We start from the raw sequence: 24,806 nt of genomic DNA, 5'->3' as shown, positions 1-24,806 counted from the left end.
AGCCGGCGATTGGCGGAAGGGCGGTCACGTGGACGCGCGGCGCGCCCAATGGGGAGGGCGGAGGCGGTTTGATTTCAAATGGAGGCGCCGGCGCTCCCGCCCCAGGGCGGTTCCCGCCTGAACCTTCCTCCTCCCCTCAGACCGAGAAAGGCTCCCCTCAGAGGAGGGAAGGCCTCGGCCCGGGCAGGCCTCGGCGGCGCCGCTGTGAGGGAACGGCCTCAGCTGGGCCCCAGAAACGCTCTTCTTTAGTTACTAACGTTGCTTGAAGCTTAAAAGAACTCCTTAGGTTCGGAAAAGGTCCTGAATCAGTTTATACGACTTCAGCATAACTTCAGAAGCTGCTTTCTAAACCAATTTAAGAGTTTCCTATCTGTTTTCTGCACTGGTCTTTTTGTTAAAATACTCCTAAAACTGAAAAAAAAAAAAGGAGCAAGGATGAGGGAGAGAAAAGCAGCAGTGAAAACTAAACCAGAACTTTTAACTCCATTTTAACCAGCCGTCTTCATTTAACTACAAAAACTGATTCCTGCTTCTGCTCCCTGACAGGAATCCATTGCTAAGACTCGAATTTGAGGGTGGGGATGACACAGAATCGAGACAAACACTCTTTGTGCTGCTCTCTCTCCGAAGGCAGAAGAAAAAGTTAAAGAAAAAGAACAACTGGCAAGAAATCAGAATTTAGTTCAGTCACGCAAAGGTGGAAAGAGCTTTGTTCCTAAACAAATCCCATATCATTGTCCTCCTCATCCTTATCAGACATATATTTGAAACTGCTACTACGTGTTATATATTTAAAAATTCATCTCCAAGCAATGAGATGATAATGTCTCAGTATTAAAAATGAGAAGGAGCCATCATTTAAAAACAGCCAAGGAGAGGAAGGCACCTTTGAATATAATCTCAGATCAGAAACACTTTTCAGATTGTAAAGGCTTTTAACCATAGCCCTCTCCAGAATACACGAGATACCTTTTCAAAATGTTTTTTAAAAATGTATGCAGATTATGCTGAGACTATATAGCTTCCATCTTTACGTTCCTAGAGCTTGAACATTTATACCAGTGGTCTGAAATTACAAAATACAGGCCCCAGCCGCCTCATTTTATTCTCCAGAGTCTCCTCTATGTGATGCACAACATTAAGTTTTAAAAGCTCCTTCTTTGCTTTCTCATTCTTTCTGATGTCCAAGGGACTCAGGAAAGCTCTTGGACTTCTAGAAGAGAGATCAGAAGGTGCTGTTTTCACCCCCATGAAAGGGTGTAGGAAAGTGCTTAAAACCCAAGGGAGCAGGGATTTGCCAGGTGAAGACTGAGGTGACACCACTCCTCCCCTCCCCGGGGAGACAATATTGAGGGGGACAGGGAGGAAGACTGCTCTTTTGGCATCCGTTTGCTCAGACTGGCTGAAACCTCAAAAAAAAAAAAATCTAAGCCAAATTAACCTGAAACCTCAAAAAAAATATCTAAGCCAAATTAACGTCTGTAGCTGGAGAAGTTATAGGAATTTACAATAAGCACAAAAACAAAGCACTTCAGAAAATGTGAATAATTTCAAAAAAAAAAAAAAAAGAGGGAGAGCAATTTACTTTTGCAGGTTATATTTAGAATATACCCTGAATAATACACATAAATATGTTTGAATTTTGGATATTTTTCCTCTCTACTTCCTAGCTACCAACCATAAACTGAGAACTAACACTTCTGTTTTTAAGATGACCACGGGAAGTCTCCTGAAGGAGCAGTGTGGGCTCCAACTTTCACGGTATTTTTGATACACACCATATTATCAAAGACATACAAAGCTAAAACATCTCAGTTACCAGACTCCTTCAAAAAGCAAACCTTACTTTTACCATAATTCATTTACAGCAAAACCAGCCTTGCTCAATCCCTTTCCTTCTTCCCCAACATCACACTTTTACAGTTTCCACCCCCCTCAAGATGGAAACTCCAAGGGAAAATAGACAAGTTGTTGAGCGATGCCTGATTTTTTTAAACTTTTATAATAAATTTGCAGTACTGAGATATGGTATCTGGTGACCTTAATTCCAAGTTAAAGTTCTTTGTGTGGGTGGGGGGGAAGAGATACAAAGTGAGAAAGGCCTTTTACAAGGTCATCCAGCCTTTTGTGCTTCAAGGGATAAAATTCAGCTCTTTCACAAAGCAGAACTCCTTTTGATATTGCTACTACTTTATTTAATTATCTAGTTCGCCTCAAATACTATTTTCTGTGGTATGATGACTTTAGGGTACTTTAGATGTGATACGGTTAGATATAAGCAGCTCTTTAAATGCTATTTTTTCCCTTTGAATTAAATTACTCTGAAGTCTATTTTATAAGCTTTGGTGGGGTTTTAATTTAGTTCAGCATATTAAGTCATGACCTTATTATCATACCTTCAGCTTGTCACGAGAGCTTTTTGCTACTGGACAATCTTGTGTTTAGACGTAAAGTATTCAGACAAAATCAGAATTCTGACACTGAGTATCACTGCCAATAAACAGATATTAAAGTCAGATCCTTCCTGGGGGGGGTTTACGATCTATTTATACCTGAACAATGTATCCAAACCAAACAGTTTATACCAGAAAAGTTCTTTGAAAGCTTAATTCATTACAGTCTCAGCCAACATTTGATCAAAGTGAGCTCAGCAATTTGGTGCTATCATTATAGAGCCATGGAATTGTCTGGGTTGGAAGGGACCTTTAAGATCGAGTACAACCATCAACCTCACTCTGATAAACCCATCACTAACCCATGGCTCTAAGCACGATGTCAACCCGGCTTTGAAATCCCTCCAGGGATGGTGCCTCAACCACTTCCCTGGGCAGCCCAAACCAATGTGCAATAACCCTTTCCGTGGAAAAATTTCTCCCAATATCCAATCTGAAGCAACTTGAGGAGCAACTTGAGGCCTTTTCCTCTTGTCCCATCGCCTGTCTCTTGGGAGAAGAGACCAACCCCCCCTGGCTACCCCCTCCTTTCAGGGAGTTGGAGAGCGCGAGAAGGCCTCCCCTCCCCAGCTCCGTTGCCCTTCTCTGGCCCAGCTCCAGCCCCTCAATGTCTTTTTTGTGGTGAGGGGCCCAAAACTGGACCCAGCCCTCAAGGTGGGGCCTCACCAGTGCATCAGTACAGGGGGATGATCACCTCCTGAGGCCTACACACCACACTGTTCCTGATACAGAGGATGCTGGTGGCCTTCTTGGCCACCTGGGCACACTGCTGGCTCCTGTTCAGCCAACAGTTGACCAACACCCCCAGGTCCTTTTCTGCTGGGCAGCTCCAGCCACTCTGCCCCAAGCCTGTGTAGATACCTGGGGTTGGTGTGACCCAAGGGCAGGACCCGGCACTTGGCCTTGTTGAACCTCATCCCATTGGCCTCAACCCATCCATCCAGCCTGTCCAGAGCCCTCTGCAAAGCCTTTGGACCTTGTATAGGCATTGTCATGCTGACAAGGGCCTTGGTGTTTTTACATTTAAAAAAATAAATATATAAAATCTGCAGTGAGCCAATAATTACATATTCTGGCATGACACACAGTTGTTTATTCGCGCACTTACCGCACAGAGTCCTGTCGCATCCTTTGTGATAAACGTCCCTGCAAACCCAGCAATACTTCCAGGAGAACACAAGTTCTAATAAAGGTTTTAAGCGTGCCTTTAAATCTGTCTTTAAGAGCAGCCGTGCTCTCTTAAATGGAAGATATACAAATATTTGCAAAAGCAGATCTATAGGAGAGAAAAAATGTCATTTTCTTCAAGGTTTAAATGTTCTGTTACTATCTGTGATCGTTTAATTTACGAGGAGTACAAACTGGTAAATACATCTGTGTACAGGTTGAAGTAAAACTGTCAACTTTCAAAAATGTATTGAAAAGTAGTTTATTTTAAATCACTCCTTGAATCTCCTCGCCTGTTGTTTAGATACTTTTAACTTATTTGACCAATCAGCAGGTAATTTAGGGAAAAGCTACTTCTTTGATATCCATCAGTATGGATCTGTGAGCCTTTGCAGGACTTCATCAGGGTTATTAGCGAAAGACACGGGCCCCAATAATACAAAAAGCTAGAATTAATCGCTAGAACAACAACAAAGCAAAGAGAATTACAAAAATTAGCATCTTAATTCCTCAGATGAAGATCCTTACACAAGGTCAATTGTTACAGTTTCTGAGCAGGTGGTTTGGAAGCACTTGAATGAATGAAGCTTATTTCTCACAGATTTCTACTGCTGTTTTTTTAACTCATTGTCTGAGAAAGCACAAGTTTCAGTTAAATCTTTTACTAAAAATTATGGCTTTTATAAGATATATAGGTATTAGGTAAATAAGGCACTAAATTCAGGCAGCAACTTTAGAATTAGCGAAAGGCCATCACCACTGATCAGCCCCCAATTGTAGAAAATGGAGTTACCTTTGAATATACCTTTAAATTTGGGCAGTGGATCCAGAAGACACAGCAGGGAAATGCACAAACAAAACAGTCACCATGAACCTTGCTTCTAGAATTGCCAAAACTAGAACGGTTCAGACAGAATTAGACCTGGAAAGTGATTAAACCCCTAACTTCTAACAAAAAAGTGCTAATGCAGATGGGATTGCCCTGAATTCAGTTGCACTGGTATCACAGATGAGTTCTCCATTTGATTTAGTTCATGAATTTTTATTGGGCACTGGAAAAAAAAAATATATATATTCCAGGCTGTTCACACCGTCTAAAGCAAAGTCTAGAGATTAGTAACTTATTGTATGATGAATCTCTGGAAATTTAATGTTTTGCAATAGACTTCCTCTCTTCAAATGATGATTTATTAGGCATCATTGCACCTAAAATTTTTTGAATGCTTGTAATTCATACACAGAGCTTCATTTTGACAAATTATTGTATGTGGGAGGAATCTGCCCGAGTTTATGAACAAATGGGGTATGTTTGCTAAAAGGCTTTCTGTTCACATTTGATAAATACTTTGAAATAATACATTTCTCTTTCTTTTAAATGGTGAACGAACACAGCAGAACAACCTACTGAGGGAAAACATTGCAAAAGATCAAACTCCTTTATATGATGTGAAGCACTCCTATTTTTAAGCAAAAAATTCTGTATTTCAAAAAAAAAAAATCACAGTTCATCTTCAAAATTAGCTTTCTAATAGGCAGCTTTCACTGAAAGCCTTCAAAGCCAGGAAAGATGACTGGAAAGCAAACTATCCAATGTCATAGTGAAGTACATCATTTTTTAAATGTAAATTACTGCTGTGTAGTACCTGGGACTGGGCACGTCTTTGTGTCTGCGCAACAGACTTGCCAATTACAAAGTTGCACAGAAAGAAACTTAGAACTAACAGAACTTAAACTTAAACTTAGTTCTAACAGAGAGTTGGAACTGCTCAGGTAATACCTAAGTGCTCACCAGGAAATGGATCATTGACAGCTCTGGATACTAAAACAACTGTCATAGTGAAGTACATCATTTTTTAAATGTAAATTACTGCTGTGTAGTACCTGGGACTGGGCACGTCTTTGTGTCTGTGCAACAGACTTACCAATTGCAAAGTTGGAACTGCTCAGTAATACCTAAGTGCTCACCAGGAAATGGATCACTGACAGCTCTGGATATTAAAAGTTTTAGTGAAAACCTCTCATTTGGGAACAAAATTCTTACTCCAGGAAAGTTGGCCATGGACTTCAACAGATCGCTTTTAATCCTCAAACTGACCATAAGAGGGATTTTTTGTTTCCCATTCAGTCCTTCTGCTCATCTGCCATTTATGTAAGAGTCAGTGATTTGTCCACGTGTTTATTACGACCTGGGGCAAGATTCCACTGTTTTCAGCAAATTACCTCAACCTCTATTAAAGTATGCAGTGCTCTTAATAAGGAAGAAAACCTACCCCACGCGCTGCTTCCTTGGAAACAGCTTGTGCTTGGTCCATAGGCTGCCATAAAAACCTCAATTAGAAAATATTTTGCGTGTGACATTGATGAAACCACTGGAACAATTTCTAATGCAGTGGAATTAGCCTTCCAGGGCCTGTACCCCATGTGCTGCTTCCTTGGAAACAGCTTGTACTTGATCCGGAGGCTGCCATAAAAACCTCAATTAGAAAATATTTTGCGTGTGACATTGATGAAACCACTGGAACAATTTCTAATGCAATGGAATTAGCCTTCCAGGGCCTGAAGGGGGGCTCCAGGGGAGATGGGGAGGGACTCTTGGTCAGGGAGGGGAGTCACAGGATGGGGGGGAAGGGTTTTGAACTGAAAGAGGGGAGATTTAGATTAGGTACAAGAAAGAACTTGTTTGGTGTGAGGGTGGTGAGAGCCTGGCCCAGGCTGCCCAGAGAAGCTGTGGCTGCCCCATCCCTGGAGGGGTTCAAGGCCAGGCTGGAGGGGGCTTGGAGCAACCTGGGCTGGTGGGAGGTGTCCCTGCCCAGGACAGGGGGTGGCACTGGGGGGGCTTTAAGGTCTCTTCCAACTCTAACCATTCTATGACTATGAAACAGGTGAAAGAAAAGAAAAATATGATTATTTGTGAAAGAACTTCCTTGGCAAAGTCTCAACTTGATTAATAATTTAGTAATTCTCCTACTCTCTGCAAAGTAACAGAGAAAACGTATAAAAATCATTAGAAGAAAGCCCTTATTAAAATATCTAAATTGCAACATAATCCTTTAATACCTAAGACAAAGAACATTCACGGTGCAGTTCAATGCTTGAAAAATCCTCAGTCACATCGAACAGTTTCTATATTAAGGAAAGCATAGCTTAGACTCGACATATACACCCTACACAGAACAAACATCTCTCTTGGTTTATATTGTTTAAATAACCTAGTAAAATAAATATATTTCTTCAACCATTTACAACGAAACTGTCTTCTTTCTAAAAGCAGAATTTCTAAAACCACGACCATCTTCAGCGTCACAAGTTGTAAAATGCAAAAACTCGATAAAGAAGCACAAGGTCTTTATGGTATTTCTTTGTAATATTTAGAAATAGGAAAAAAGGTGCACATTCTCATCAGATGGGCCAAGAAAAATTAATTAGAATTATGAAAACTTTATCATCAATACAGTTTCTAAACAGCTGGATGTTACCTGCTAGAAGGAGGTGAGGATCAAGTGATCCCAAGTCCTTTCTGCGACTTTGGATTTGCTGTTAATAAAAACACTATGATTGGCTGAAGGTTAACGAAGATGCTGTTTATTGTTGATCTTTACAGAAAGAGACCACAGGAAAAAGGTCATTCTTCGTCTCAGAGTTTGCAATCCCCATTGTCTAGCTTGAATAATTTAAAAATGATCTATAATAATCTATAATGATCTAAGATACTATACTGCTAGAGAGAATCTTATACTAGAAATTGTGCAGAACTGCAGTAATCAATAATTATGGTTACCAATAATTGCTTAAATTAACCCATGATGAATTAATAACTGTTTAATACTTGAGATTCCTGTTTTCTGAAACCACACACAGACATCTGTTCTGTTCTCACACAGTTACCTGTCAGGGGGCTCACAAGCTGTGCTTCTTGATACCTGTATAAAATAAAAAGTATACAATCCAATCACATAAAAATATTTTATTCTCTCATCTGGAATTAATAAAGAAAAATAATAGCTTTACCAAAAAAAAAAAAAAAAAAAAAAAAAAAAGAGATTACTCTTAACTCGGTACTATTTAGTGTCACAGTGAGAAACAGCAGTATTTTCCTGAACACTAATTTCTTAAAGGCTCTGTATTTCCGTGTGATGCATCCCTGGATTTAAAACGCTGCAGGCAAATTGTTAATAAGTAAATTTATCTTTTCAGTGAAGCAAAGACACCCCTTGAGGATGCAGATGCTGCTACTTTTAGAAAACAACATTTTGGTAAAGTTAAAACATTGTGGTACCTTTTCAGGTATAACCTTTCACCGGGTCGTTCCTGGTGAAAGCAGCGTGATCGGCAGGCACAGACACCTGGGTGTGAGAGCAGTGCACAAGAGGGACACGAAAACTGAAAGTTCTTCTAAACAAGTTTGGAAAAAATAATCAGGAAATTATCCGCACTGAAAAGGTACCTCCCAAACACTCGGTGCCAGGTGTAGCAGATGAAATGGGGCTAAAGGCGTCAAACCCATAAATAATGCTTCATTACATCATACTTGACAAATAAAATTCAGTCTTTTCAAATCTCAGGCTTGACACGAGGATTGTAATTGTTCTGTAAAGTTACTCCTGGGTTACACACACCTCCCCTGGCACTTGGTGCAAGAATGGGGCATCTTGATTATTTTTGGCACCCGAGGTCCAATATAAAGCCTGCTGAAATTAATGAAATTGCTGGTAACTAGAGTGGGCTTTCAATTAATGGTGGGTTGAAATGAAGACAGTTGAAAGTTAAGCTGTTCTTTTTACCTTGGTACGATACCCCAGCGCTGTTAAACCTCAGGTACTAAAGAAAAGAAAGGATTTGAGTGCTGAAAGTGAGCTTCTCCCTCCCAGTCTGGGAAAGCCCCTCTCCCCAGGGACCTGACACCCCCAAGAGTCATTCACGTGATGAATTAAGGTGCTGGGCACCCCCTTACACCCCCCATCTCTCTCTCTCAGGGTGCTCGACCCCAGCTCTGCCCCACTCCAATGCCTTGCTGGAAAGAAAGGAGCCATCGCACCAGGGGCTGGGCAAATATCCCTGTTATTGAGCTATTGCAGGGTCAGACCTGGAATCACCCCATTTATACCCAAAAGGGGTGGGTTGCAATGGGCAGAATCACAAAAAAATCTCTATATTATCAGATCTTACTTATTAATACACTTTGGGAAGACCTTGTCTCTCAATTGCTATCACAAGTTTCTACACACTTTTTTTAATTGCAACGGGCAGGGTCACAAAAAAGCTTTATATTATCAGATCTTACTTATTAATACACTTTGGGAAGACCTTGTCTCTCAATTGCTATCACAAGTTTCTACAGGATTTCTTTTACACACAACACTTCAGACATCAATCCGAGTGTTACTTCCAAAAAGCTGCAGATAAATAATTTTGAGACTGCTTATCTCAAGAATGGATTTCAACTCCTTTAGCATACTTAATTTAAATGAACGCACAGTGCAGGAATGAAATTAAAAGATTTAAAGAAAGCCATGCGGGTTGAGAATAAAAAGGAAGCTTTGTTCTTGCATCAGAATGTATTAGATCTTGCAATTTGCATATACAAATAATTCAGCAACATTCACCGGCTTTAAAAACACAGCAAGATCAAATTATAAATGTAATAAAAGAAAATAATAATAGTGAAACTGTATAATACATACATATATTATAAAGATTTGACAAATTAAATACAATTTGGTTATACAGAAAAGTTTCAAGAACTTTACATTAAAAATGGTACTAGGGAAATGAAAACATTTCAAAATACTGAACATGGGTGGTCAGGCTCATTTTAAAAGTTTAAAAAACTGATACGTAAAAATACCCTAAAAAACACTGGTAATTACAGTATGCATTCTTCATTAAGGCCCAATTCAGCAAAGCACTTAAGGGATTGCTCCAGGATACGGTGCTTAAATGTTTGGGGGAAATAAAGATGTCACAAAACCATTGCTTAAATGCTTGGGTGAACTGGAACCTCCCTTAACACATGAGAACAGACAGTCGAGTCACATAGTGACCAAAACCACAGACAGATCAGAAAGTACAACTTCTAATCGACTATTTGGCATTTTAAAGTAATTCCATGCAACAGAGGAAAATTTAAAAGAAAATTCATATATATCTATATATCAAGATAGAGCTCCCCAGTTACCAGGCTGAACACAAAGAACTGGAAAGCAAGCTTTTCAAATTATTTAAAAAAAAAAAAAAAGTCCCTACATAGCTATATTTGTGACTTCTGAAATATATTATAGGTATTTCTGTTTCCTCCTAGATATCTTTACATAGTTAGCAAGTAAAAATCTGAGTACCCACTTTGTGTTTGATGTTTGGGCTTGAACTCCATCCTACCCAGAGCCACCACCACCCACCACCGCCGTGGGGCTGAGGGGGCAGCTCCGGATCCAGCCTTTTACTGAAGGGACCCAAAAAAGGCTGCCTTAACAGAGAAATTACTCTTCAAATGTAGACCAAAAATCCCAACACTGGAATCTAAAGGAGACCAGAAAAACATGCTGCTTTGGAAAACGGTGGGGATTTCTGTGCGTTGTTTTCTGTGGTGGTTTAACCACTTTTGTTGAGTCTCCCTGTGCTACGAGTGATGGTGCTGAAAACCGCCCTCCGGAGAGAATTTATTTGTTGGCTTTTTTAAAAAATGGATAAAATTTTAGCATGCAGCAGTCATGGAAACTTGGTCAGTGTTTGTTTCCATTACACTTTCTGTGTCTGGAGTGTATCTTCTAATAGCGACTCGCGACAAAGCTTTAGTCTTTAAACAATCTTTTTTTTTTTTGTTTTAAGTGCATAATTTACTGTACAAATAAATACAGAGTGCGTGGATGGGGAGACAGGAAGCAGGAATGGCAGTGATCAGAACAGTGTGCTCAGACCTTTCTGAACTGCACCTTTTCCACTCGGGATGGAACAGTTCTCAGCAGAAGTGAAAAATGGGATAAAATAGTGCAAGAACAACCGTGAAACGAGCAGTGTGAGTTGCTTATTTTAAATAAGGCTTTTACGTTTGCATTGAAAAAAAAACCAACCGACTGGACGAGACAGAACTATTGCATATTAGTCACGTAATTAAAGTACATATTCGCATACTTTGTGCTCATTAATTCATATATGCATCTTAAAGAGTGGAAAAGATATACTTTTTAATTATTCAACATTCGGATGCCCTGTGATTTTTGGATTTTCTAACCCCCAAGCATATCTTGTTCAGGGCTACAATAAAGACTTTTAACCTTTCTTTCACCAATTATATTATCAGTAGTACTTTCATTAAAAATATATCTATATACACAATCATATACCCCTTTTAGATAAAGGAATCATTCCTTCTTTGATAATATCTATGGGAGAGTGAGAACATAGAGGTGCTTTTTGCTACAACACAATGGTGCTAGCATTATGCTGTTAGTAAAATGGGTTAGGGTTTGGTTTTTTTTTTTTCCAAAATTTTAGCCAATACTGTTAATTAACTCTTTTTCTTTGATTCAACAGAGTATCTCCTTTGCCTTTCCTCAAAGCAGAGAATCATGCACGTGCCTCCAGAGGAGCTTTATATCCATTTCTGACAAGGGCTATAAAGCCTCTTCAAGTAGACAAGTTCAAGTGCTGCAAAATATACTCTTCTGATATGCAAAATAGTGGTAAACTCCCATTACAGTCCTTCTAAATTGATATAAGCTGGTGTCATATTTAGGAAAGAGCAAAATAAATGGGCTTTGAAAGCTACATTAAATCAAACATTCAAATCTCCTATTCATACAGATTTTATCTTATTGACAGTAAGACTCAAAATAGAACTGCCAGCAATCTGGAGGTTCTTCAAAACAGACTTTAAAAGCAGTTATATTTTTCCAGTTGGGCTGTACATTATTACACATGAAGAGCCACATTCTGATACCTTTATCATTAATAGCATTTTCACTCCGATAGTCTCTTTGCCTTTAATGAGCCTATCTGAAATAAATGACAAATAAGCAGGAGCAGGTTACCAGAATGCATCCCCAAATAAACATTTTCATAGCAAAGGAGGAAGATTTACGGCCAAAACATGTTTAGCTTAAACATATGTACCATAATTCCCTTTTTTTTTTTGGTATGAAATATAAATCACCTGTGTAAGGTTTCAAGAATTGGGAGATAACATTCTTGATAAATATTTATAAGTGGGGAAAAAAATAATCAAAGAAATAGACCCTCAGGAATTAATTTAATGTTATTTAGAATAAAGATTTCTATACCATCTTATAGTGATATACTGTATATGAACATTATATTTCGCTTTAGAAGATATTTATATTTAAGAAATAACTTTATACAGCAAACGCAACTTTTAGAGCAAACGCAAGGTCATATTTACAGTAAAGTCAACAATCAAAATGACATGAATAAATTAACAGAATATACAACTATTTATACAGACAAATTAAAAAATAAGGCAGGATTTTTCATTTGAAATTAGCGTAATCTGAAAATATGTCGATGAAATCTTGTACCACTCTGTAGCAGAATTCATACTGTTCCTGAAAGACAAGAAAAAGACACCACAATGTGCTTGGGTTGCATCAAAACCGTAATTCTGCAAATCCTAGTGGTAAAAACAACAGGTTCTGACTCGAGCCAGCAGCCCAGGACGGGTCAGTTCGGGGTTTTTCTTTAAAAAGCCGCTGCGCCTTCGACGTGATTTGCTGCATTTACCAAACCTGTGCCAAGGCTGATAATGAGCAGAACTGGCACCTGAATTCCCTCGTGCTGGAAAGCGGGGTTTAGCCAGAGCCTTTCCTCAGGATCAGCTGGGAATATCCACAATTCCACCCTTAACTACCGCTATTAACGCGCCGAGCCAGAGCCCCCACAGAAACGCCTCATCCCTGTCTCAGCCCAACGGCCAACAATCAGTCCTGCTCCTCCAGCCCCTTCCTTCCCTCCTGCACTGTGGAAAAAACATCCACCTGAAGGATGTGGTCTGAGATAGTTGTTTCTAACAAAGTTTCAAACCACAGAATGGAAACTGCTATTAAAATACTAAATATCAGCATCTTTATATGTTTTTCCAAAAACATAACTCTCAAATTTTTATTTTTTTTAATACTTATTCAATAGTGAAAAGTGGATGAAGCTTCACACGTCACTTGTAGATGACTTTCAAGAAGTCCTTTCTCCCTTTCAGTGACCAACTGCAAGCTGATTTAAGCCCAGACATTTTTAAGTAAGAAAGATCAACTAATACATAGTTTAAAAGGCATTTTTTTGGTGTTTGTTTTGTCACCTGCAACACTCAAAAAGATTTTGGTTTGACTGCCTCGAGGTCCTAAAAGACACAGAATGTATTTTTAGAAATGCTATAAAAACCATCTGTAAAAACACAGATTTCTGATAATACCTTGTACATACACAGCCGTCATACATAATTTATTTCAACCCGCAAAAAAAAATAATAAAATAAAGCCTTTGTTCTCCTCCCACAAGAATATTTACAAACACACATCCTTTGACAAGGATCTGGATTGTTAAATATCATACCAGTGTTTGCACCATGTGTGGCCTTTGCAGTCTTAAGCTCTTCACAGCTTGAAATACATCTAAGAGCCCTTCAGCCTTCACTCGCTCCAGGATATTGCTGAGTGCTATGAAGGTACCTGTTCTGCCGGCGCCAGCACTGAAAGGCAAACACGTCACAGAATTGCAGGGTCAGAAGGGACCTCTGGAGATCACCCAGTCCAACCCCTGGCCAGAGCAGGGTCACCCAGAGCAGGTCCCACAGGAACGTGTCCAGGTGGGTTTGAATGTCTCCAGAGAAGGAGACTCCACCACCTCCCTGGGCAGCCTCTGCCAGGGCTCTGCCACCCTCACAGCAAAGAAGTTCCTCCTCATGTTTAGGTGGAACTTCCTATGTTCAAGTTTGTGCCTGAGTCTGGCCCCATCCTCTTGCCACCTGTTCTTTAGATATCTATAAGCATTGATGAGATCCCCTCTCAGCCTTCTCTTCTCCAGCTGAACAGCCCTAGGTCTCTCACCCTTTCCTCATCAGAGGGATGCTCCAGTTCCTGATACCTCCGTAGCCTCCACTGGACTCTCTCCAGCAGCTCCCTGTCCTTCTTGAACTGGGGAGCCCAGAACTAGACCCAGTGCTCCAGATGTGGCCTCCCCAGGGCAGAGCAGAGGGGGAGGATGACCTCCCTGGACCTGCTGGCCACACTCTTCCTGATGCCCCTCCGGAGACCATTGGCCTTCTTGGCCACAAGGACACGTTGCTGCTTCATGGGCAACTTGGTGTCCATCAGGACTCCCAGGTCTCTCTCCACAGAGCTGCCTTAACATACCTGAGGAGAAAAATCTTAAAGGAGGAAATAATAGTGGTATAGAATAGCCAAATTCTTAATTTTTTTGTGCTTAGTTTGTCACCTCAGCTATGCCAGAGTGGAACCAGAATTAATGGCAATTAACTCGGAGCCAGGCTGGAAACAATAAAGGCTCATTAGTGGGAGGTTCTGTAGGCAAGTGGGAGATCCTGAGCTGGCTGTGGCAGAGCCTGGACAACCCCAGCCCAATCTGTCCCCCAACTAACGAACCAGCAAAGCTGGAGTCACCTTCCACAGGGACAGCTGTGGGTGCTCCCACACCCCGCTTTCCATGGTCATTCTTGATGGGGAGAACCCAATCCTTACACTTTCAGTTGCAAAACCTGATTATAACGCACAGAAGCACCATGTGATCAAACCCACATTTTTCGGTTAAGGTTGTGATTTATGGTTCTGCACGGTGGACAGATATGAAAGCATTATTGTCATTTATTATTATTACTCAAAAGCAAGTTGATGGAAAACGTCCTGTCCAACTATAATGCTTTTAACGACTCGTAGGATCTAAGCCATTTCTTAAACAGATTTATTAATATAAGGACAAACTAACGCAAGTCTACCTATGAGGCTATAATACATACAAAAAACTAAAGTCCACTGTTCTGCTTTAATGACAGTAAGCAACCTAATTTACTCCAAAATAACTGTTTCTTTTGTTCCAGTACGTTTCATTGAGTATATTTTGTCCTTAGATCCATTTCAAATCACGATTCCATGGAACTGAAATATATTTCAGTAATTATTATCTGGTTTATTATACCTAATGCCGGAGGAAAAAAAAAAAAAAATTAAAAAAGATGTGTTTCTCTCTCCTAATCAGACTGATTAGGGACTATGTGACACCAAGAGAAGAGTGACCGTGCACTGGAAGGCCAATGGCTTTGATGGGGAATAGTTACCAAAACCAGAATGGGATTGGGAACTGGCAATGAGTGGTAAAATAGAGCAGAAGGTTCACTGGTTTGCTGAATGAGACAAACACCTGGCATAGGACAGGGAGATATTCTGGTTTTCATTTATCAGGTCATACTCAAGCCTCCTCTTAGCATTAATTTAAATACAGTTTTCTCTCTGCTTTCAAGGACAGGGGGACATTTTGCCTCCTGCTTGGATGAGGGGTATATTTTATTCTCCTGGTTCTGAATTAACCAACAGCATTTTGGTCCTGAGAGAACATTGGAGGGCTGCATTGGTGGGTAACATCACCCACCCCAGCCACAAACCTCCAGCCTTCCTTTCCTCATCAGGGCATTTAGCAAAACTCAGGTGCAAAATTATAACACGGCAAGTTATAGTGCACTTGTTTCCTCCCAGCTATAAGTGTGTGTTAATTTAGCAAAAGACAAGTCACAAATACTTTAGCAGGACTCCCAGGTCTCTCTCCACAGAGCTGCCTTAACATACCTGAGGATAAAAATCTTAAAGGAAGAAATAATAGTGATATAGAATAGCCAAATAGTACTATTAGCCAAATTCATAATTTTTTTGTGCTTAGTTTGTCACCTCAACTATGCCAGAATGGAGCAGGACTCCCAGGTCTCTCTCCACAGAGCTGCCTTAACATACCTGAGGATAAAAATCTTAAAGGAAGAAATAATAGTGATATAGAATAGCCAAATAGTACTATTAGCCAAATTCATAATTTTTTTGTGCTTAGTTTGTCACCTCAACTATGCCAGAATGGAGCCAGGTCCTACCTGCAGTGCACCGTGATGGGGTGGTTGCCCGTTTGCTGCTGCTGCTTTTGAACCGCCGCGATCAGGTCGATCATCCCTTTCCCTTCCGCAGGAATCCCGATTTCTGGCCACCCGTGGAAGTGGAACTGCCTGACGAGCCTGCTTTGCTTCTCCTGGTTGCCCTGCGTGCCCAAAACCAGCAGATTTATCCAGTTATCACTTCGAAATGGAAACTTATTTCTTACCTAAAATATTCCTAGCGTAAATTTTGCACCACTAGAGTCGAGGAGGCTGTTTTCAACCTGCTCCATAATATATTAGCATTGAATGACAATAACTTTTATATTGTGCCGGAGTCCAGCTAGACTACAATAAAATGTTAAAAAAAAAAAAACCAAACCCACAACAAAAAAAACCCAACACCCACACCCTGCTTTGATCTCGGCCATGTTTTACTGACCAGAATTTTCATAGGGCTTCAAGCAAAAATGTTTCATTTAAGCTTCCTCTTGATTGCTACAGGGGTGGACGTTGATTAACCACATTTATCTTGAACTAGAAATTCCAGCATTATAAGCGACGTAATTGTATGTGTAAATGCCTTCGAATGCAAAAAACAACCTCATGAAATTGAAAAGCCTTACCTGATTGTATGTAACGATGAAGTCCCTTACACTTATGGCATCTAAAAGACTGTCATTCTTTATTTCTACAGTTATCTCTCCGTGAGTTACAGAGCCCTCTGACGGCCAGTACTGGCAGCATTTTTCCTGCAAAAAGGAGAGAAAATAGTGAACGTTCCTTCAGTTTTTTTCCAGATATCTATGGCGCCATGAATCTCTGATATAGGAGGTGACATACTGCGTAATAAATGTGTTCTAAACACTTGATAATAACCAAGAACAGAGTAGTAAAACAGTTCTATAATATAAACTGTTAAGATGGAAAGGGCTTAGGAGTCACTGGTGGCAAACACTGCTTTAAAGCAGATCAGAATAAAATAAGTAACTCCTGAAAGCCACCCAAAATCAACAATAAAACGTATTTCATAGCACTAAAACACCCCGGTGGCAGCGTTGGACCCTGAAGCTTCCAACTGCAGCACACAGAGGGAACACAGGACTCTCTTCGTTAATCAACGATGTCCTGGGAGAGGGTCAGAACAAGCCCCTGGAGCTTACACCGGCAGGGCAGGGAGGGAAGTTTTGACAAAAGCTTTGTTCCCAAATCCCAAACTGCTGTTCTGTGTCAGGCACCCCTGTAGATGTTGTGCTTGGGCCCTTTCACAAACCACAACTTTCAGTAGTTTTGGTGGGGTTTCTAACAATTCAAGCAAATAGTGAAGCAAGAGCTCATTTTAGGAAAAAAATCTCCTATCACCAGAATTTGCAGGCAACAAATCGTTTATGTGATATTAATGCTGGTATTTTACAGGCGTTACCAGCAACCGCTTTGCCGTGTGGGGCTGCGGGACACGTACGTACCTGCTCCCTCTCTTGCACCTCGGTGAGCATGACGATGGTGTGGCACTTCCACTCCCACACCATCCGCCAGAAATCCTCCACCGTGTGTGGCAGCGGCCCCTGGGTGGCAATGAAATAGTCCTTCTGGCGATAGCCCTGCGGAGAGAGCCCGGGGGGCCTTTAGGTGGTGCCAGGACAGTAGGAGTGAAGCAGGAGGGAAGGTGATGCTCAGAGAGGCAACGTGGTGCTCACTGCAAATCCAGTGACACCACCCCATTCCTGCTTATTGCCAGAAACGCAGCAAAAAAATCCCCCAAATTCACAGTTATAGAATGGTTTGGGTTGGAAGAGACCTTAAAGATCATCTTGTTCTACCAGGGACACCTCCCACCAGCCCAGGTTGCTCCAAGCCCCCTCCAACCTGCCCTTGAACCCCTCCAGGGATGGGGCAGCCACAGCTTCTCTGAGCAACCTGGGCCAGGCTCTCACCACCCTCCCACCAAAGAACTTCTTCCCCACATCTCAGCTCAATCTCCCCTCTTCCAGTTTAAAACCAGTATCTGGTTTAAAGTGTAGGGAAGTGTCCTGAATATTATTTTATGACCTTTTACAGATGAAATCCTGCAGTTAGAGGTAACCGAGAGTATTTCACAAGGAGATTATCACCATTCCGCAGTAAAGCTAATAGTTGCAGTGGATAATATTTAACTTATTTTTTGAGCTAAGTTCTATTTACGCACTGATGCAATCTTCACAGCTGTAGTATCCACGATCCTCAACCACCAATGGGGTTTTACTGCTTAAGGATATAATTAATTCTCATATTTAAATAAAAATAAGACGCAGTGGAAGGTGTTGCCCAGGTTCCAACAGGAAGCTGGGAACAAAATTAGGAATTAACACAGGTCTGCCCAGGAAAACCCTGGCTCCCAGACACTTCGGCAGCCTTTCCCCACACTAAATATGGATTTTTTTTTTTCTTTTTTAAGTTGGAAGAGCACATACTCATATCCATTGACATGAACACAGATAATGGAACTGTTGGATGTTGGTTGTACAGCTGTTTCCCTGCCTGTTTGTTATAATTGTTGTTAGGTTTACAAACCTAACAACAAGAAGAATGTTTAAATTACACAACCATTTAAACTGAAATTGAAAACACCAGATCAAAAATGTATTTGGAAACTCTCGTAAGCCAAACCCAAACGAAAAAGCTGATGTTCTTCCAAAGCCAAGACAATTGTGTCCCTTTAAAAAGACTTATCAGCAACAGCAAAACATTTGCCTTGCATTTCAAATACACAAAATGTTTGTATACGTACATCTATGAAGGAAGCGTTGATGTAGTCTGTGTACTCTTGCCCTCTCTTCATTGACAGAATCACTCTATTAAAATCATCTGGAAAAAAAAAGTCTAGTCTTACTTTTGCTGACTGTACGTTGATGCACAGAAAATATGCTGGTTTAGAAGGCAAAACTGCTGAATCATTCAATTAGGCCCTGAAAAATATCTGATCGTAATATATTTTACATTGATAAAGTGAAAAGCAATTCATTAATTGTCTACAGATCCTTTATATGGATATTACATTTATAAGGAGAGGCTTCTGCTGTTTGCATCATTAGGTTCTCCAGAAATTTTAGAGCAGAGGTGCCTGGAGAAAGGATGACAAAACCAGAGGGAAGGCCAATGGAAATGCCCCCAAAAAAATGTTCTAGCTAAAAATGATACACAACCAAAACCTACCACTTTGCACAGTATAACAGCTTTTGAAAATACTTGAGTTTTACAGGCAGAGAAGTTAAAACTTTGCAGAATTCCCTTTTCCAGCTCTGGGCAGGATCTCTATTGCTGAGTTCTCCCGGCAGAGCTGTGCTCTGACACGAGGTGTGGGGTTTGTCAGCACAGGTACAGCGGCTGTGGGACAACCTTAGGAGAGTCGTGTATTTAGAGCACTTGTTTCTCTCTACAAAAAGCTGTTTCTTACATGGGATGATCTGGATGACTCGAGCTTTCTTCATGTTTGCCGGAAGATTGCCAGTTCTCATGTTTTCTTTCATTATTCGAACGTTTGTTAACTTCTGTAATAAAACACACCAGCGAGGATGAGAAGTCATTATATCCTGCCCTCAGCAGGTTCCTGAGGGTCTTTATTGGGTACAAAACAGTAACACAAAGCGAGATAAAAGCCATTTCACTGTCCTGGCTATAAAATACCATTAAGAATAACACTCGTGTAATTTTTCCATACTGATAAATTTAAGAATCTGGACCAGAGCACAAAGATAAATTTTAAGGGCAAGATCGTGCAAGGTAACACAAGAATAATAAACTGCTTCTGCTGGGGTGGGACTTACCAGATAACCATCATATACACAGTTGTATTTCGGCAACTATTCAATATAAATTCAGTTTACATTAAAATTAATTTAATTTTCAAACTACAAGCAGATTTTCAGGCACTTCGTTGTATTTGCCAGGTACTGAGTTTCAGCAGCATCTCTCAATTCCAGTAAAATCTCTAGTACTGGCAATAAACTATTAAAAAAAAAAGCCTGACCTCTGAGAAATCACTTTTCAGCTACCCTGTAATACTGTGTTCAATAGATTTTATGTCAGAGACTCGTAACAGGTACAACATAGCTCTACTTCAGGCTTATTTTTATGTCATTTTCTCTTCCCAGTTCCCAATTTCTGATTGAATTACTCCTTTAAAGAAAAGGGAGATCTCCAGCTAACAGCTATATGTCATTTAATGCTTTAGACCTGTACATAGAATAAATATTTTAGCACAGCAAAAGTCGTAGAAAAGTTCTAACTATTTTCTCAGGGCAGTAACATCTGTTTTAAACAGACTGTTCTTGTTTTTCCCTGACAGGTCTGGATATTCAGCACAAGATGTGGAATTTCCCTGCGATTCTCTCTGCCGTGGGTCAGGAGGGAGTTAATAATGCCATTGAGATGCAAATGAGGTGCACGTCACCCAGCGCCCTCTTCCAGCCTTATCTGATCTGGCATCCAGTCCCGGACCCAAAAAATAATTCCGTTTTTCTTTTTATAAACAAACAGGAGGCCTATAGGAAGAGGCCCGTGAGATGACGTAGCTTTGAATGAGCATTTGCAGAACAGGATGTTGAGCAAAGCCCCATTGAGCAGCTCCACGGGGCCCATTCAGGCAAAACAAAACAAAACAAGCTGTTCGTTTTGATGGACTTTTTCTTTTATGGTCACCCTCTTCCTCCTTTTGAAGTCATCTTTTTGGCTTCAGTGTTTCCACACTTAGAAATCCTACAGCAAAGGCCTTTCGTACTTACTTTAAATTCTTCTTCCAGCCCTATTTTGACCAGGTTTGGCGCTGCGTTGTGTGACGTTTGTAGATGTTTTTCCAAGGATGACACATCTAGCTCCGTGTCACCGTAGAGGTAGTATTCGAGTAAGGCTTGATAAATGAAGGAGTATTGCATCTGGAAGGAACAAAGAGGTGGATCACCATAGGAAGTGAGACCATGAATTCTGGCACTTCCATCAGCTCATTCGGTCTAGAATTTACTAATTATCAAAATACACCTTAGGCTAAAACAGAGTTTTCCTGTTTTATCACTCACAGTCTCTAAAATTCCACTGTGTCCCATATGGGGAAACCTGGGCGTGATACCTAAAGTGCCTTACAGTGGTCTTCACAGCCTCCATCTTCTTCCCAAACCCCATCCTTCTACTGGGCTTTGTCCATTTTCCAGTTATCCAGAACAGGACATACTGGGATGCGTAGCAGAGTGGAAATACAGAAGCATATTCTTCTTGAAGCGTGAAAAGTTGGAATTTCAACCCATTGAAGTCCACTTACGTCAGTCTGAACCATCTGCGGACGCTGATTACGGATTCTTGAAACAAACTCAAAAACGTCCACTTTCTGCTCCGCGTGCATCATGTCTATGATGGCATCGATGACGATGAACGTGCCCGTGCGACCCACACCAGCGCTGGGAAAAGAAAACAACAAACAAACAAAAATCTCTATGGAATTGTCAACTCTGCAGGAATCGCTACAGCAATGATGCGGGTCGAGTCCGTGCTCTTTATACTGGGCAGAAATACGCGCTGTGAAAACCCCAATTTCACGTTGTATTTTAGCAGTGATAGCAGCAAAAAGCAGACAAAGTTTTTAAAAGTGAAAAGTCACCTCTTAACAGCTCAGAAATTACGAGAGCAAGATCCTATTGGAAAACACCTTTGGAAAAAAAAAGTGCTTCAGTCTCATATGAAATTTTAAATATTTTTTCTTAAATTCTAGCTCTTTTCTGCTTAGTTGCCAATTAGATAATAGTTACTTGTAACAAGTTCTTCACTTCCCAACACTGCCATCCCAAAATACTTGTTTATTTTTTTACTATCCATTAACAGCCACGAGAGGGAGCACGATCATTATAAATCACTCAACTCCAGCGACTTTCAGCTCTTCCTCTCAGAGGAAAAGGGCATGGCATCCTGTGCTGGGCATTAACAGCTCTCCTCTAGCCTTCTCTTTGCTTGCTTGGAACAGACACTGCCACCGTGTCCACAGACACCTTCCAAAACGGGACAGAAATCTCTCCCCCCCATCCCAATGTGCCCAAATAAACACAACAATATTCAGTCAGGGAACATCCGGCTTTAAATAACATCAGGAAAAAAAATTATAGCATCTGTAATATGACTTAGTTCGTGTGTACACACACTTTGAAGAGCAAACACTATGTGAAACCAAAGCCCTCGAGCCCTCCTAGTCCAGAGGGACGATGGAGACCAGCAGACCCATGGAGCACCACAGCTTTCCATCAAAATGTCCCACAACTCCTTCACGGTGACCAAGCCCACTATAACCTTCTGCCTCCAAATTCCTTTGGGTTCAGTCATCAGTTTGGCAGGTTCCCCTCTCTCCTCGCCCAGCCACATCCCTGTCCAGTGCTCCCAGCTGCTGGTTCCTTGACCCCTCTGCAACCATTGACCATGGGCCACCACCTCAGGGTGGCCAAGGCACCCTGCCCTCTCACTTCCTTTCGTTCATGTTTGACTTTTGCCACCCTGGATGAGTTCACCTCACAACCATTGACCAGGGCCACCACCTCAGGGTGGCCAAGGCACCCTGCCCTCTCACTTCCTTTCATTCATGTTTGACTTTTGCCACCCAGGATGAGTCCACCTCGAGTCATACTGTCCTGACTCTTGGTTTACAGAGATTTGCCTCTTCCTGACACGTCCTGGAAGCCACTTCTGAGCGTGGGCTGCTGATCACCGAGTCACACTTGTCCTTTGTTGCTCCATCCTGTGAGGTTTCACCCACCGAGCCCCGTGCTCAGCCTGTCCCCCACTTCCTGACTTCTCTTCCCTTTTAACACATCCTTGTTCCCTCCCCTTGCCCCTCGGTTACACCCTACTTAGATCAGCCCTAACTCACTCCTGGTGCCTTCCTGCTAAAGCTGATAATGTCACCAACCTTGACATTTGCTTTGGAAGTTCTCTGATTTTATCCATCCTTAACCTCCTCTGGGGTATCCCTTACTCAGCTGTTCCTCAACAGAGCCCTCTGCTCACTGAAAAAATACATTTCTGAAAACTTCTGGAAAAAAAAAAATATAAATCCCCTTTTATCTACAATTCTTTACTTCCAAAAGCTAAATTAGCCTTTTATTAACTTCCAACAGATTACGACTGAGCAGTTTTTGCTCAGAATGACTGGGTGATAATTTTATAAAAGCTCACTAAAAATGGACGGTTACTCACTATCGATGAGTTTCCCTTTCCTTTTTTCAACAATTCAATAGTGTCATATCCTGAACTGCAGCGGAAATTAAGTGTCACCTCTCGTTCTTTATTTCTAAGGCAGGCTGAAGTCCTGCTCTTGCCCCCAGCACCGACACTTTATGGCATTACTATCTTCCGTAGGAGTGTTATACTTACATCTCTGCAGATTTTTGTTAAGCTATTTCATATTTTCCTTTAATTTGTCTCTACTTCTGCTGATGAAACTAAGCACAGAATTTCCTGCCAGCTCAAAATGAAGCTCAAAGTGCAGTACGAGTCCCCTCAGAACATATGGCAAAAGGCTATAAAAATATTGTGGGTTTCTTCCTGCCAGCTCAAAATGAAGCTCAAAGCGCAGTACGAGTCTCTGCAGAACATATGGCAAAAGGCTATAAAAATATTGTGGGTTTCTCAAAGGAAAGGCTACGTGAGACCACTAAAGTCTGCTTTTTCTGTGTAATGCTTTTCTTGAAGCCTCTTATGTATGACACCTGGGAGGGAAGATGAATCCTCAAAGGAAAGGCTACGTGAGACCACTAAAATCTGTTTTTTCTGTGTGATGCTTTCTTTATATTGTGGGTTTCTCAAAGGAAAGGCTACGTGAGACCACTAAAGTCTGCTTTTTCTGTGTAATGCTTTTCTTGCAGAATGACTGGGTGATAATTTTATAAAAGCTCACTAAAAATGGACGGTTACTCACTATCGATGAGTTTCCCTTTCCTTTTTTCAACAATTCAATAGTGTCATATCCTGAACTGCAGCGGAAATTAAGTGTCACCTCTCGTTCTTTATTTCTAAGGCAGGCTGAAGTCCTGCTCTTGCCCCCAGCACCGACACTTTATGGCGTTACTATCTTCCGTAGGAGTGTTATACTTACATCTCTGCAGATTTTTGTTAAGCTATTTCATATTTTCCTTTAATTTGTCTCTACTTCTGCTGATGAAACTAAGCACAGAATTTCCTGCCAGCTCAAAATGAAGCTCAAAGTGCAGTACGAGTCCCCTCAGAACATATGGCAAAAGGCTATAAAAATATTGTGGGTTTCTCAAAGGAAAGGCTACGTGAGACCACTAAAATCTGTTTTTTCTGTGTGATGCTTTCTTTAAGCCTCTTATGTATGACACCTGGGAGGGAAGATGAATCCTGGATGGAAATGAAGACACAAAAAGGCTGGCTTGGTCAGGACACACACACTCTTTTTCAATAGTACACACTTCAAGGACTCTTGGAGAGTATTTCTAGGTGTCTGACACAAGCCAGAGAAAAAAGAAACAAAGACATGAAACTACAACCACTTCCTTCAAAAACGAGGCCCAGGAAAACAAAGCTGCAATTCTTTTCATTTTATTCTATCCTCGCTATGATAATTGCTCCTGAAAAGACACTTCTTGCTCAGTTCTGAGCTTGCGGTTGCTATAGAGATCGCAATTATTCTTTTAAAACTGATTTGGAGTTTGTTTGTGCTCTCATTATCGTAAGATTTCAAACAGTTTAGTGCAAGCCTTTAATGGGAGGAAGTTGGGGTGTGTGTGACCAGTGAGTGGGAATACCTTCTGTACTGGCACGCAGGACATTCTTTAAATTGCAGCATTTAAGTCTCTTAAATGCAAGTCTTTATTCAAAACTTTCGAGGCATTTAGTGGATAATTTACATAGCAAACTGCAATTTTATTGTGGGAGAAGTGGGGGCTGAATTCTCAGAGGAGCATTTAGTGGCAAAGGTCACAGATTTGTATGAGGAGCTTGTTTTTCTGACAAAGAACATATTTATACCAAACACTGGAATATCACTCAGGGATGAAAACCAAAGCAAAACAACAACTTGTGTTTGAGTATTAAAGTGACAGCAAAGACAGATCTTTTCAAAT

The 24,806-nt window shown here is 40.9% G+C and overlaps 1 protein-coding gene across 3 annotated transcripts in view; it reads right to left on the bottom strand.

Moving 5' to 3' along the window:
• Positions 1-9,137: 9,137 nt before the first annotated feature.
• PTPRE (protein tyrosine phosphatase, receptor type, E) overlaps positions 9,138-24,806 on the bottom strand; it is a 101,739-nt gene continuing 86,070 nt past the window's right edge. For all 3 annotated transcript variants that reach the window (XM_014945397.1, XM_014945398.1, XM_014945399.1), the window contains 9 exons: positions 21,002-21,137; positions 20,472-20,621; positions 19,145-19,238; positions 18,479-18,555; positions 17,178-17,312; positions 16,338-16,463; positions 15,715-15,875; positions 13,179-13,314; positions 9,138-12,178 (listed from right to left, as the gene is read on the bottom strand). In XM_014945397.1, the coding sequence (XP_014800883.1) occupies positions 12,104-12,178; positions 13,179-13,314; positions 15,715-15,875; positions 16,338-16,463; positions 17,178-17,312; positions 18,479-18,555; positions 19,145-19,238; positions 20,472-20,621; positions 21,002-21,137 (1,090 nt within the window). In that variant the 3' untranslated portion in view covers positions 9,138-12,103. The remainder of the gene's footprint in view (positions 12,179-13,178; positions 13,315-15,714; positions 15,876-16,337; positions 16,464-17,177; positions 17,313-18,478; positions 18,556-19,144; positions 19,239-20,471; positions 20,622-21,001; positions 21,138-24,806) is intronic.

The sequence above is a fragment of the Calidris pugnax genome, unplaced genomic scaffold, assembly GCF_001431845.1.
Source record: "Calidris pugnax isolate Ruff unplaced genomic scaffold, ASM143184v1 scaffold89, whole genome shotgun sequence".
Lineage (NCBI taxonomy): Eukaryota > Metazoa > Chordata > Aves > Charadriiformes > Scolopacidae > Calidris > Calidris pugnax.
This window is presented reverse-complemented; position numbering and strand designations above follow the sequence as displayed.